Source organism: Bufo gargarizans, chromosome 3 (genome assembly GCF_014858855.1).
Source record: "Bufo gargarizans isolate SCDJY-AF-19 chromosome 3, ASM1485885v1, whole genome shotgun sequence".
In the NCBI taxonomy this organism is placed as follows: domain Eukaryota; kingdom Metazoa; phylum Chordata; class Amphibia; order Anura; family Bufonidae; genus Bufo; species Bufo gargarizans.
In genome coordinates this window covers 456,920,785-456,937,254 of record NC_058082.1, presented here as the reverse complement: position 1 = coordinate 456,937,254, position 16,470 = coordinate 456,920,785, and the positions used below count along the sequence as shown (strand labels likewise).

Genomic DNA, 16,470 nt, shown 5'->3' with positions numbered 1-16,470 from the left:
TTTATAGTACTGTATTGTTAGTGTATTGCGTGCGTAGTGTACTGTTGGTATTAATAAATACTATGTTTTACTTGTAACTATCTGTGTAATGTGTGGTTATTAGCGATAGTTAGTTTAGTAAGGCGCATGCAGCTAGCTTAGTGATTAGCGTAAAGTAATTGTGAAAGTATTGTACTGTTATATAAAGGTATAAATAGGCAGAGTCATCAATAGACGGCTCCTTCTATTTATGAATATTAATTATCAATATTTGCATAAATATTGGTGATTAATATTCCCGCTTTACAACACAATAATAGCATTTTTGAAACAAAAAAAATTATGTTTTAGTGTCTCCATAGTCTGAGAGCCATAGCTTTTCAATTTTTTGACCAATCATCGTAGGTAGGGTCTCATTTTTTGAGGGGTGAGGTGACGGTTTTATTGGTACCATTTTGTGGTACATGCGCCTTTTTGATCGCTTGGTGTCACTTTTTGTTATGTAAGGTGACAAAAATTGCTTTTTTGACACAGTTGTTTTTTTTATGGTGTTTATCGGAGAGGGTGGATCATGTGATATATTGATGGAGCCGGTCGTTACTGATGCGGTGATACCTAATATGTGTAGCTTATTTATTTATTTTTATCTCTTATAAATGAACGTATATAGGAAAAGGCAATTTATTTTTAATTTACCGGTACATTTTTATTTATTAATTTTTTAACTTTTTTTATTTTCACACTTTTTTATCAAGTCCCACTCAGATCTTGAAGATCCAGTGGGGCTGATGGCTGTACTGTACTTTGCAATGCTCTTGCATTGCAAAGCATAATGCTATCAGTTTTACACTGATAGATGGCAACACTAGAAGTCTTTACGTCCGGTTGCCATGGCAACCACCGGGCCGCTGCCATCGCAGCGTGATGGTTGAGAGAGGGAACCCTCTCCCTCTGTTAACCCCTTGGATGCCGCTGACAGCGGCATCTAAGGGGTTACAGCAGAGTGTCAGCATACAGCTGACACTCGCTGCTGATGGCGGCGGCTCAGGAATGGGGGCAGGGCCGGCACAGAGGAAACACAGCCACAACGTACGGACACCAGGGAAGACATCACATCAAGGGGCAGACAGGCCACAGGAAGACATCAGGGGACACAGATCGGGGTACATTGATTGGGGGCACACAGCAGCCAGTGCCTGATTTCAGGCTCTGATCTGCAGAATGCAGATCAGAGCCTGAAACCAGCATTTTTACACTGCTGCTATCCGATTGATTAGTCTGCACAGACTAACCAATCGGAGCGATTGCTGGCAAGGGACCACTCTGATTGTTCCCTTTCCGGCATTATTGGATTGTATGCTGTCCGTGAGAGTGGCAGTCCAGAGGCAGAAGCTTTAATCCAAGCATTTTGCAGTGCTTGGATTAAAGAGCTGCCAGAACGTTTATATACGTGCTAGCTTCACGGGGCATGTACAGATAGCACGTACAGACGTGGACAAAATTGTTGGTACCCTTTGGTCAATGAAAGAAAAAGTCACAATGGTCACAGAAATAACTTTAATCTGACAAAAGTAATAATAAATTAAAATTCTATAAATGTTAACCAATGAAAGTCAGACATTGTTTTTCAACCATGCTTCAACAGAATTATGTAAAAAAATAAACTCATGAAACAGGCATGGACAAAAATGATGGTACCCCTAGAAAACACAGAACATAATGTGACCAAAGGGACATGTTAATTCAAGGTGTGTCCACTAATTAGCATCACAGGTGTCTACAACCTTGTAATCAGCCATTGGGCCTATATATATGGCTCCAGGTAATCACTGTGTTGTTTGGTGATATGGTGTGTACCACACTCGACATGGACCAGAGGAAGCAAAGGAAAGAGCTGTCTCAAGAGATCAGAAAGAAAATTATAGACAAGCATGTTAAAGGTAAAGGCTATAAGACCATCTCCAAGCAACTAGATGTTCCTGTGAGTACAGTTGCACATATTATTCATAAGTTTAAGATCCATGGGACTGTAGCCAACCTCCCTGGACGTGGCCGCAGGAGGAAAATTGATGACAAATCTAAGAGACGGATAATCCGAATGGTAACAAAAGAGCCTAGAAAGACTTCTAAAGAGATTCAAGGTGAACTTCATGCTCAAGGAACATCAGTGTCAGATCGCACCATCCGTCGTTGTTTGAGCCAAAGTGGACTACATGGGAGACGACCAAGGAGGACACCATTGTTGAAAACGAATCATAAAAAAGCAAGACTGGAATATGCCAAACTACATGTTGACAAGCCACAAAGCTTCTGGGAGAATGTCCTGTGGACAGATGAGACAAAAATCGAAGTTTTTGCCAAGGCACATCAGCTGTATGTTCACAGACGAAAAAATGAAGCATATCAAGAAAAGAACACTGTCCCTACTGTGAAACATGGAGGAGGCTCTGTTATGTTCTGGGGCTGCTTTGCTGCGTCTGGCACAGGGTGTCTTGAATCTGTGCAGGGTACAATGAAATCTCAAGACTATCAAGGAATTCTAGAGAGAAATGTACTAGCCAGTGTCAGAAAGCTTGGTCTCAGTCGCAGGTCATGGGTCTTGCAACAGGACAATGACCCAAAACACACCGCTAAAAACACCCAAGAATGGCTAAGAGGAAAAAATTGGACTATTCTAAAGTGGCCTTCTATGAGCCCTGACCTCAATCCTATTGAGCATCTTTGGAAGGAGCTGAAACATGCAGTCTGGAAAAGGCACCCTTCAAACCGGACACAACTGGAGCAGTTTGCTCATGAGGAGTGGGCCAAAATACCTGCTGAGAGGTGCAGATGTCTCATTGACAGTTACAGGAAGCGTTTGATTGCAGTGATTGCCTCAAAAGGTTGCGCAACAAAATATTAAGTTAGGGGTACCATCATTTTTGTCCATGCCTGTTTCACGAGTTTATTTTTTTACATAATTCTGTTGAAGCATGGTTGAAAAACAATGTCTGACTTTCATTGGTTAACATTTATAGAATTTTAATTTATTATTACTTTTGTCAGATTAAAGTTATTTCTGTGACCATTGTGACTTTTTCTTTCATTGACCAAAGGGTACCAACAATTTTGTCCACGTCTGTATATTGGCATATGGCAGTCGGGAAGGGGTTAACCACTGAAGCACATCACAGCACAGAAAATAGTCTTTATCCACATATGATAGGTGTTCATTGAAACTTCAAGAGTTGGTGAAAACAAAATGGCCAGTAGATGCAGTAAATGCATGTATTCCTGCAACATTTTGGAAAATTGCAAATAAGCAGTTGTGGATATTTATGCAAATTAAAGGGTTTTTTCAAGTACTTAGATGCTGATGACTTATCCTTAGGACAGGTCATCAGTATCAGATCGGTGGGTATCCAACATCTGGCACCCCCACTAATCATCTGTTTCAAGCAGCCGGTGGAAAGCTCTGTTGTGTCGTTTCCAGCATCAGTGTACTGCAGGTCAGCACCTATTCACTTGAATCGGAGCTGAACTGCAGTAACAGGCACAGCCACAGTGAACAGAAGCTTTCTGCTCCATTCATTGTATAGTTTCCCAAAGCAGCTGATAGTTGAGGCCCTCCACCAATATAATATTGATCACCAGTTCTGAGGATAGGCCATTAATCGGGTTATCAAACAGTATAAAAAAAAAAAAACACAACGTCCGGCACCCGCATCCCTCTGGATCTCTGCACGGCCGCCACTGCATCTATCCGTCACGTGTCTGGCAAGGGATGGGGTGTTGCAGCCAATAGTAGGTTGCGACAGTGACCTGCTTTCCTAGCATCACGGGTGACGTCCTATTTTAGTAAAAATTGCTGAATTATATAAATTTTTCTTTATAGTGACATGGATTTTTTTTTTTATTCCCAACAATTATAAATAAAACCCCAAACAACTGTGACTTAAACAATAGGTTATTTTCTGATGACACATTCCCTTTAAAGGGGTTTCTGGTATAAATGTATCCCTCCCACTGTTATATCACTTTCCCAAAATACCACCATTTATCAAAACCATCTAATTCTAAAATTATTAACCTACCATTGTACCCTGTAGCAAACATGTTTTGATATTCAGTTGCTATAGGTTACGTCCTGCATTGGAGCCTTTTAATGTAAGACGTAAGAAGCATCATTGGTTACAGCAATGGGTGCGATTAGTGCCGCTTGTCCTTATATCAGGACGCATCTTACTGTCCTAAGGCATGAAGGGACACATGACTAACTGGCAAATAGAATTCGAGCATGGGGATAAGAGAAAATTGCAAATTAGGCCTCATGCACACGACCGTTGTTTCATTCCGTGTCAGTTGTTCTGTTTTTTGTGATTTTCTCGGCTAAAGCACCGTTTGTCATCCGCGTACATTATCCGTGGTTCCAGTCCATCAAAAAAATATAACCTGTCCTTTTTTTTCACGGAAAACGGTTTGCGGACCCAAGTCAATGGGACCATGAAAAAAACGCGGAGGCACACAAAATTGTCGTCCGCGTCCGTTTTTTTCCTATCATTTGCATGGCAAACTTGACTTAGACTTTTTTTTTACGTTCCTTCATGTCTGGTGATCCTCCAAAAATAAAGGAAGACACACGGAAACAAAAACGGAAACTGATTACGGAACAACGGAACCCCATTTTGTGGAACGGAACACAACCACGGTCGTGTGCATGAGGCCTTAGGTAAATAATTTTTTTTTTAAAAAGACTACAGAGGAACGGGAGCTAAAATTATTGACGAATATAAACATTATAGTATAAAGTAGTTTATTGCACAACCCCTTTAAACTTGCTCTTTCCAGAAGGGATGATACACAAATTGCCTCCCTTCTCTTCTAAAAGGATTGAAGAGAGTATTTCGGAGGATAATATATCCTCTCCTCAATAAACCTCAGCTGTTGGCTGATGTGTTACTTTCAGGACAGTTCCCTTGAAAAATCCAAACATCTGGATCACTCCAACTCCACCAAATGGGCTAAATGAACTGTGTTTCCACTTTATCACAGATCACATATTATCATTTTAAAACAATTATTCTCTGAAAACTACTCACTTCCTACAATTTGAAGCTATCAAACGAATAGTACCATGTGAAATGTCTATGCCATCACTTCACATGTTCAGACTCATGATTAGTATTGATAAGATTTTGCACAACTAATTATTATAATGCATCATGTGATCTAAAAGAGAATTTGTTGAAGTATATTTATTCAAATAGGTTTTCTAACAATGATGGCCTAGATACTTCATATATTATGTGTGAAGGTCCATTTATGGTCTAGATTAGGCATCCTCAAACTGCGTCCCTCCAGCTGTTGCAAAACTACAACTCCCAGCATGCCCAAACAGCCTACAGGTATCATCCTACAGCAGGGCATTGTGGGAGTTGTAGTTTTACAAAAGTTGGAGGGCCGCAGTTTTAGGATGCCTGGTCTAGATAATTAATATGTGATATGTGACGCTACATTGTTGGCATAGATAATCAATATGTATCCAGTAAGCAGAATCTTTTACAGGATATGTAAAGTTATTTCTCAAATAAAACATACTAAGTCTTTGTAAACTAATTTCACTAAGACTTTGGTCCTACTAGCATCTTAGCCTTATTGTACTTTTTCTGTACCTATATCTAAGATGTCTCCATTATCCTGGGCCAGCTCTTCTTCTTCATCATCACTGCCACTCAATAAGGCATGATGGCTTGCAAAAATGTCTGGTGGCTGATGCATCTTGTCCACAGCCACCTATCAGAATTAATGACAACAGTTTTAAAGTGGTTGTGTCACCTCACACATTGGGACCATCACCTACAGATGTAACAGGGTTAACACACATGCTTTATGAGACATGTTATCTAAACTAAATGCAACGTGTGTGCGTGTTACCCCTGCTACATCTGTATCTCTACAATTGTGCCCTCAAAGTGAAGGAGAGCAGACCACACATGTGCTGCATGCTCCATTCATTTGTACAGGAATTCTGAAAATATATTACTCAAAACAAAAGGACGCCTAAAAACAGTTACTTTAATAGATCAGTAATTAAAAGAAAGAGAGAACCCTAAGGATAATGGGTCACCTATAAAGCCACATATAAGCAGACTTAGTCAGACAGGGTACAATATCATAATATTGCTACTAAATTGATATCATCCATATGAGTCATAAAGCAAGGGACAACACCCAAAAGGTGAAAAAACAGGCAGAGGTAAAAGAAAAAAGACAATGAGGGCCGAATTAGTCCAAACATAGAGAGAACAATTGATCCTTGCTCTTTCCCTGACCCAGCCCTATTATAACTTCTGCCCGGAGAGAACCCCTGATGGTGGGATTGCTCCATTCCCGAACCTTTACCTGAATGACTCTCCGTGTCCCTATGGTAAAGGACTTACAAACACATATTTCCTGATGCGTTTCCACCAAAACAAATCAGGGGACTGATGCATATCAATGAAAAAGATAAAAATAAAATTGTAAACAATACTTATGGTAGTAGTTCAGTCAGGCGTGTGCAGAGGGGTCTTGTGCATAAAAACTGTAGATGTTACTGAATACATACAAGAAGATGACCCACGGCAGGTGTATCGCCTGTCCTACAACTGATGGTGCACTCCTATATGTGGCTTTAGAGGTGATCCATTATCCTTAGGGTTCTCTCTTTCTTTTAATTACTGATCTATTAAAATAACAGTTTTTAGATGTCCTTTTGTTTTGAGTAATAAATGTTGTTGTTGTTTGGACACCATTATCACTAGCATATATTTGAGTTTGTATGAATTCTGAAAATAGCCAAGCAAGCATCCTCGGCTATTTTCAGAAGTCTCATTGAAATAAATGGAGAGCGCACTGCACAAGTGCAGCCACTGCGCCATTCGCTTTTGGTTTCTATTGAATCATAATAATATGCCAATAATGTTTGAGGTGAGACAACCCCTTCAGCCCCTTTCACACGGGTGAGTATTCCGCTCGGATGCGATGCGTGAGATGAAAGCATTGCACCCGCACTGAATACCGTTGTTCACATGAGCGGTGATTTTCACTCATCACTTGTGCATTGTGTGAAAATCGCAGCATGCTCCTCTTTGTGCGTATTTCACGCAACGCAAGCCCCATAAAAGTGAATGGGGTTGCGTGAAAATCACAAGCATCCGCAAACAAGTGCGGATGCGGTGCGATTTTCACGCACGGTTGCTAGGAGACGATCGGGATGGAGACCCGATCAATATTATTTTCCCTTATAACATGGTTATAAGGGAAAATAATAGCATTCTGAATACAGAATGCATAGTAAAATAGCGCTGGAGGGGTTAAAAAAAAACATATATATAATTAAACTCACCTTAGTCCACTTGATCACGCTGCCCGGCATCTCGTCTGTCTCCTTTGCTGAACAGGACCTGGGGTGACGTCACTCCGGTCATCACATGTTCCATCACATGATCTTTCACCATGGTGATGGATCATGTGATGGATCATATGATGACCGGAGTGACGTCGCCACAGGTCCTATTCGTGCACTGAATGCTCACCACAGGTCCTGTTCAGCAAAGGAGACAGAAGAGATGCCGGGCTACGCGATCAAGTGGACTAAGGTGAGTTAAATTTTCTGAATTTTTTTTAACCCCTCCAGCGCTATTGTACTATGCATTCTGTATTCAGAATGCTATTATTTTCCCTTATAACCATGTTATAAGGGAAAATAATGCAATCTACAGAACACCAGGGTACCAAACATGCACGATTTTTCTCACGCGAGTGCAAAACGCATTACAATGTTTTGCACTCGCGCAGAAAAATTGCGGGTGTTCCCGCAACGCACCTGCACATTTTCCTGCCTGAAAGAGGCCTTTAAGTGCCAGTTATTGTTTATTTAAACCGAATCCTTAACAACAGTCTATTTCTAAACAACTGTATATTCCCTTCCTTACCACATACTTGTCTCTGCATGATGCCCAGTACTTTGGGTTGTCCGGTTACCCTCAAATTTACCCCATGATACTGCACAGTGGAATGCAAAAGTTTAGGCACCCCTGGGAAAAATTACTGCTACTGTGAACAATTAAGCAAGTTGAAGATGAAATATTCTTCAAAAGGCATGAAGGTAAAGATGAAAGACTTTTCAACACTTTAAGTAATATCAGTGTATTATTTTGTTTTTATACAATTTTAGAGTGAAAAAAGGAAAGGAGTACTTTGCAAAAGTATGGGATCCGAAGGAGATTTGAGCACCTAGATAACTTTTGACAGTGGTGTCAGACCTTAAATAGCCTGGTAATGTTAAGGCTTGTTCACAATCATTGTTAGAAAAGGCCAGGTGATTCAAATTTAAAAGCTTTATAAATATCCAGACTCCAGTACCCTTGTCATAAAAAACAGTAGCCACGGTTTCTTCTAAGCAGCTGAACATTCTGATCACTCAAAATGGTTGAGGCCCACAAAACAGGAGAAGGCTATCAGTGATGAGCGGCAGGGGCAATATTCGATTTTGCGATATTTCGCAAATATTTGTGCGAATATTTGTCATATATTCCAGTCATTATTTTCTTGATTGTGAAAATCAGCAATTGGAAGATTCGCAATAATAATTTGCTATACGAAAATTTGCGATCAACACTACTCCTAAAGTCAAAGATATTGCAGCCTTCTCATTGGCCCACAAGCAAGAAGAAGTGAGGGATCATGGGTACTGATGGGAAAAAAAATCCTGAATATTCACGATTACGAAGATATAGCACTATATTCTAGATATTCGTGAATTCTCGAAGTGCCAATATTTGCAATAAAAATTTGGTATTAGAATATATCCGATCAATACTAAAGGCTATAAGAAGATGGTTTAAAGTGGTTTAAAGTTGCTATTTCCTCAATTCAAAATGTAATTAAGAAATGGCAGTTAACAGGAACAGTGTCAGTCAAGAGAAGGTCTGGAAGACCAAGAAAAATTTCAGAGACAGCTGCTCATAGGATTGCTAGAAGTGTCAGAAGTTTGCAAAAGAATATCTAAACAAGCCTGATGCATTTTGGAAACAAGTCCTGTGGACTGATGAGGTTAAAGTAGAACACAATGAACAAAGGTATGTTTGGAGAAAAAAAGGGTAACCCTCCAAGCATTAAGCATGAGCGTAGATCAATCATGCTTATGGGTTGTGTTGCAGCCTATGACATGGGGAACATTTCATAGGGAGAGGGAAGAATGGATTTAATTAAATTCCAGCAAATTCTGGAAGCAAACATAACACCAGCTGTAAAAAAAGCTGAAGTTAAAAAGAGGATGGCTTCTACAAATGGATAATCCACAATAGGCTACCTCAAAAGGTGCAAGCTGAAACTTTTACCATGACCCTCACAGTCCCCTGATCTGACCATCATTGAAAATCTGTGGACCTCAAAAGAGCAGTGATGCAAGATGTCCCAGGCAGTGATGGCCAGTTCGCAGTGTTCGCCGACGAACACATGCGATCTGCCATCTTCACTCCCAAGTCCGGCGCTGCAGAGGTAAGTCCTTACCTGTGCCTGCGCCGCGAGCCACTCTGAAACACATGCAGTCACCGGGAGCAGGCATTTCCGAGAACAGCCTGATGAGGAGGAGGAGGAGGGGAGGAAGTGCATAGAAGAACAAGCAGACAAACATGATTCAGCAGATTCATTAGCTAATTGTGTTATATTTCACCCAAAGTACTTAATTTGAATTTATACTGCTCAGGACTTCTCTGTCATGTCCTATTCAGCGCTTCTAAGTTAATGAAAGACGGGAAGCAAAACCTCCTGTTTTTATGTTTGCTCTATGAGTAAAGGAGTATTGCAAAGGAGAAGTGTGCAAGTTCTAGTCTGACTCTCAATAGTTAAGAAATTATACTAAAGCACAAGTTGTGAGACCCATCCCTACAAGAAGGAATCTGCTTCTTCAGTACGTTTGAGGGTAGGGCTGTGACTTGATAATGCATTGAAATGACTTTTGATGTTTTCTGCATCCAACAAAATGTTTGGATATGCTAATACAACAGAATATTTCCTATTTTACCTATTGGAGGAATTTAGTAACATTGGAATTTCTGACATCAGTCTTAATAGAAAAAACAAAAAACTGGCATATTATGTGCTAAGAGGCAATGCCACTTAGTAATTTTGACACATCTCTAGGAGGTCAGCTTTCCAGAACATGGAACTTGGACCAGCAAGGAGCTGTAAAGTGGAGGTGTGATGTGTGCCCATTTATCAATGTACATATTGGTAAATGTGTTGGGCCATCGAGGTCCCATGCATGGACCACCCCTCCCATCTACTTTTTGTAAAAATGGTGGGGGAGTCAGAAAATGGAGAAAAGTCATAGAGTTTATGTCAAAAATGAACTTGCACTAAAATGTGTCACTTTTCAGCCCTAGAAAACTGGCATAGAACAAGGATAGGGATTCTTCCTATTGAGTATATAAGCTACAGCTGAAAATTGGTCATGCAACAATCTAAAAATGTCCCCTCTGTAACGCTACCCTTTCCTACTCTTGTGTGGCCCTATAAAAAAATCATTTAGAGAAACCCTTTGCATGGAGTCTTTTAATGAGAGAAGGGAAATAGATCATTATCCATCTAAAAATAAAATATTGTGGATGTTTCTCCTCCATTTGCTGGCCTCTGTAAATGTAAATGGTCTCTTTCAAAGCTTGCTGAGTGGGTGGGCTCTTCCAGTTATTACAGCTATGCTATTTGTTTTAAGCCAATCAGATGTCTCTCTGATACTGCCCACCCCCTGCATGCAGGCTCAAACGGCAAGGCACTGCAGCTTCTTTCCCTCCTCCCCCTCTATTAGATATTTGACAGATTATTTTGGGTGTGCAAAGAGGCTATATGCATGATAAGGGAGTTGCTGAGAAAGATGAAAGTTTTCCTATGTAAGGTTATTACAACTTTACTTTACTCACTTGAACTGCTGCTTTATCAAGGATTTAAAATTTTATAGGCATGTAATGCGCTGTAACTAGAAAGACATAGAATCCATAGCAAACCTATGGATCCATAGGAGGAGGGAAGGTACATGTGCCACAGTAAAAAGTCCTTTGTGAAGGTACAGTTCCTAGCATTACCTGACAAATGATGATAGTATGCTTAGTCAATGGCACCACATCAGCCTTAAAAGTAGAATATTCAGGGTGGTAGCATAGGAAACATCAAAACCAAGACTAGACCCTGAAATTAATTCAGACCATAAACCAGAACCATAAGATAATTCAGTCCCTGGACCACACACCAAAATAAATTCAGATGCAAAGTCAGATAAATTACCTCAGACTCCAGATTAGACACTACACACCAGCACAGACCAGAATCAGATTCTTGTATACACAGACACACTGACTCAACAACCTGATGCTGGTCAGTGTGAGGGGCACTTTTACTGGGCTATGAAGAACTGAGCCCTCTAGGCTATGAGACCTACTTACAACTTGTTGCAACTCCTAAAGCTACACCACTGAGTATGTCTGGAGGGTGTAACACTAATGCTGCATAGCTTTGTCTTGAGCAATTATTATCTGTTTTAATACAATTTTTACATTGCAAAGTTTTCAAACATGTTTTCTTATATATACTGTACAGTCAGTCCTCTAGAATACCACGCACCCACTAGACTTCACATTAATTTATAATGTATTGTGGATATTGACCCTCTGATGTGATAGGACCAGCCTTCAAAAACTATGGGGGTCATTTATTAATCTGAAATATGCCTAAATTAGGCGTATTTCAGCCGCAAATGGCGGTGCAACAGATAGTTGTGCCGCTATCTGCGACTTTCCCCCACTCACGCCAGGTCTAAAATTGTGGGCATGAGTTTAGGCGTAGAAAATGGTCTGAATGTAAGACAGCTCGGAAGCTGTCTTGCATTTAGAACTGGCGCTGAAGTTATGTACAGCCCTGCGCCTCTTCATAACTTTGGCGGATCCACCGCCACCTTTGGCCCTTTATTCAGACCGGTGTCTAAAACGACGGTCTTAAATGTACCCCTATGTTCAGTGTAATTTTGAGTTGTAGGTATTACTATTGCTTTATAAATTCATTAGAGAGTTTACATGCTCATTTTTTTTCAGTGATATATACAATACAATAACCTTTGAGTATATTTAGGAAAATACTTTATTAGGAAAAGTAAATATATATGATCAATCAGGAAGCGATCCGCTATGGAAGAAACAGAGCACTAAGAGATAAGGAGCAGGTCCAATGCTCCTGTTCACACAGTGTCAAAAAAAGCTAAAGTATCTCTGGCTCTAAACATCTCTTCCAATAGTAACACAGAGGTCTCGGGGACTCAACACCACCTCAGAAGATATTTAGGGCAAGAAGTCCTCCTATTCAGTCCTGTATCTCCTTCCACTGATGGCACAGATGTCTTTCAATCACTGCTTGCCATACCAGCGGTAGGAAGTTACTCCCGACTGAACTCAGAATAGATGTTCACTTATTCATATGTATTCAAACCATGCGATGTTAGATCTTATCCAGCAGGGAGACACTAGGTGGAATAAGGAAGGAGTAGTGCAGACTGACAGGCACAGTTAAAATCAGGGTTTCGCCCACTATCGGCTTCTTCTGGGGCATACTCAGTGTTTCTGGAGTTTGTGGAAGGAGATACAGGACTAAATACGAAGCCTTTTTACCCTCAATCTCTTCTGAGGTGGTGGTGGTGAGTCCACAAGACCTCTGTGTTACTATTGAGATGTTTAGAGCCAGAGATACTTTTGCTTTTGTAAGGAAAAGTACATACTGTATTAGGCATATTGTAAGATAAAAGAAAAGAAAAGACGGTCACTTTACCTTTGCAGTGCATTTGTGCTGTGGATGATTAATAGAATCTACATAATGGTGCCTCATACATCGGGCTGGATCTGATTCTGTGATGAAAGCGTTACTTTTTTTAATGTCAGCCTCAGTTAATATTGCCATCAGTGACAGTGCAGTAATCCATGAGACTAGAACATAGTTTCCCATTGTTCGCAAACTTTTTGGGACAGAGCAAAGTGAGGACCTTAAAAATGTAGGATCCAAAAGTTCAAGCAGTGTGCTGTATGAAGAATGATGTCAACTCCTTTCATTAGCTTCCCTGTAGCCATTGGTCTTGGTTCTTTGTTTGTGTAAAGTAGTAAGCCATTGCTGCATCTGCTGTAAGGTTGAATAAAGAAATCCATTAGAACAAGCAGAAGATATATTCTATCTACAATGTCTTGTAGTCACTCCCTTTTGTTTTTCCTTTTTGGTTGAGTCATTTTGCCAAGAACAAAAGGAGTGACCCCATTCCCTTTCTCCCACAAAATATGTCAATCGGGGAAAGTCGGGACACTTTCAGCTGGTCCCACCAAAAATGGCAGCTTCAGAGCACATTAATCTAATATGTATGGCCAGCTTTACTTAATTCAGAAAATATACTACTGTATATGTAAACAACAGGGAACATTACCTTTGAACCTATAGGACAGTGGTTTTTAACTTGTGGCTCAGTATCCTCACAAATCTTCAGAATGAGGGAAAAAGAAGAGACAGTTGCTGCACTGCATTCAGACAGTAAGGGACCACTCATTTATGGCATTAAAAACTTTACTGCTGTGAAAAAGGTTAATTTCCTCCAGCACCTTCCATACAAGATGGATTGGCCATCTGGATCTAAGGTCTACACCCCCTCAGATCAGGAACTGCTTAAAGAGTTAATAAGAATAGAATTGCATGCCAATGGTTGCTTGGAATGACCACAAAGTGTATTTAGAGTGGGACTGATGGAGTACTATTACCATCATTGCCGTTGCCGATACACAGCCATTGGGAAAATTAAGCTTTCTAATATACCTCAGGACTGTGCCAATTGCTGTGATTTATTCTGCAACTCTCATCATCCTCAGGAAAAAACTGCCCTTTGCTGTCACTAAACTGGGCCTGGTCTTTGTCTCCACCATCCATTGGCCTTCACTCTACCTGACTCCTGCTGTGTACCCTGCAAAACAACCACAATCAAGGGCACCCCAACTATCATCAGGCAGGAACCCCAGAAACTCAGAGAAGAAACGGTGCGCCCTTCATTCACTGCATGGTCTCAGGGAGAGCCAGATTGCCACCGTGAAATGTGAGTACTACTACCACTATCATACCCACTAACACTCCCATCCTCTTCACAGCACATTACACCTGCAGACCACAGCATATGCACATGGATTTATGCAAACCCCATTTAGATAAATAGTAAAGTTCCAGACATTTCTGCAACAAGTCTTTTAGTTGGGCATATATAAATACCCCTAACCCCTTCCTGACATATGACATACTATTACGTCATAATTTGAAGTGACTTCCCACAATTTTAGATAATAGTATGTCATGCTAATTGGGTGGGCACTGTAGCAGTGCATGCCCTACCAGTGCGGAGACTGACAGCCAGGCCCCTGCTGTATCTGCTGGCATTGCTGTAATCGTCAATGACAGGGGATTAACCCCGTGTATGTTGTGGTCAAAACTGACCACAGCATACAGGGGTGTTTGTGGCAATCTGCGGCTCCATTTACTTCCCCATCAGGTCCTCGTAATGCGGTGATGGAGACCCAGTGGCTGAGAGGGCAGCCCAATGCCTTGCACAGACATCGGGGCTTGCCTTCTATGGAAGCCTAGAAGATCCAGCATATTAGGCTAATGCTGACAGGGAATGCATTACAATACAAGATGTATTGTAATGCATTGTAGAGGGGATCAGATCCCCAAAGACTGAAGTCCCACAGTGGGACAAAAATAAAAAGTAAAAAGAGTTAAAGTGTTTTTCATAATAAAAAAATAAAGTTTCTAGTAAAAAAAAAAACACATAAAGTTGCAAAATAGTACCAATCAAACCATCATCTCATCCCACAAAAAACAAGCCTGTACATAAGACAATCGCCCCAAAAATATAGGTTTCAAAAAATGGAGACACAAAAACATTATTTTTCAAGAATGCTTTTATTGTGTAAAAATGAAATAAATAAAAAAGTTGACATATTAGGCAACACCACATGTGTAACAACCTGCCCTATAAAAATATTACATGATATACCCCCTAAGGTGAATGCTGTACAAAATATATTTTTGGTCACCTTGCCCCATAAAGTGCAATATTGAATGATCAAAAAATCTGATGTACCCAAAAATGGTACCAATATAAATGTCAACTCTTCCCGCAAAAAAAAAAAAAAAAAGATGATCAGCAGAAAACAAAAAAAAAGTGGCTTTCAGAAAATGGAGACACAAAAACATGATTTTTCTTTAAAAAATGCTTTATTATGTAAAACTGAATAAAAAAATTGAAATACTTGATATTGTCGTGACTGTAACAACTTGCGCTATAAAAATAGCATATCAGTTACCTTGCCTCACATAAAAGCATAATATAGACCAATTAAACAAAATTTACTGTAGGGGTGCATCAAGGGATCTTCAAATGTGACATGGTGTCTAAAAACCAGTGTACCAAAATCTGCCCTCCAAAAACCATATGGCATTTTCCTTCTTCGCCCTGCCATGTGCCCATACAGCAGTTTACAACCACATGTGGGGTGTTTCTGTGAACTGCTGAATCAAGGTAATAGATTTTGAGTTTTGTTTGGCTGTTAACCCTTGCTGTGTCACAGAAACAAAATGGATTAAAATGGAAAATCAGGCAAAAAAGTGACATTTTGAAACTCCATCTTCATATTCCTTTAATTCTTTGGAACACCTAAAGGGTTATCAAAGTTTGTAAAAATCAGTTTTTACTAACTTGAGGCGTTTAGTTTCTAAACTGGGGCCATTTATGGGTAGTTTCTATTATGAAAGTGAATTCATAACTGAACTGGTTCTTAAAAAGTGGGTTTTGGAAATGTTCTTAAAATTTTTTAGAATTGCTTCCAAAATGCTATACCTTCTAATGTCTTAAAAAAATATATACATTTGAAAAATGATGCAAACATAAAGTAGACAGATGGGAAATGTAAAGCTATAGCTGTAATAACTATTTTATGAGGGATCACTGTCTGTTTCAAAAGCAGAGAAATTCACATTTTGAAAGTTGCAAACGTTTCCACATTTTCAGTAAATTTTTTATTATTTTTATAAATAAAAGTGAAATATATCAACTCAAATTTACCACTGTCATGAAGTACAATGTGTCATGAGAAAGCAATCTCAGAATGGCTTAGATAGGTAAAATCATTCCAAAGTTATTACCACACAAAGTAACAGATGTCAAATTTGCAAAAAATGGCCTGGGCAGGAAGGTGAAAAATGGCTCTGTCTTGAAGGGGTTAAAGCAATTAAAGGTTATTCATTGTAGAATAAACTCATTCTATAGGAGCTTTCATGGTTTCATTGTAGAGGATGAAATTCTGCCCTGGTCACGTGATGACCACATAAGGTCTATGACGAATTACAAGATACGGTCTGGTAACACAACCAGGACATACCCCCACTAATCAAGAAACCCTA

The 16,470-nt window shown here is 39.9% G+C and overlaps 1 protein-coding gene across 3 annotated transcripts in view; it reads right to left on the bottom strand.

Moving 5' to 3' along the window:
* The window catches only part of LOC122930319 (norrin cystine knot growth factor NDP), a 152,147-nt gene that overhangs the window by 67,324 nt on the left and 68,353 nt on the right, over positions 1-16,470 (bottom strand). For all 3 annotated transcript variants that reach the window (XM_044283600.1, XM_044283599.1, XM_044283598.1), the window contains one exon: positions 12,814-13,158. In XM_044283600.1, coding sequence (XP_044139535.1) covers positions 12,814-12,987 — 174 coding nt within the window. In that variant the 5' untranslated portion in view covers positions 12,988-13,158. The remainder of the gene's footprint in view (positions 1-12,813; positions 13,159-16,470) is intronic.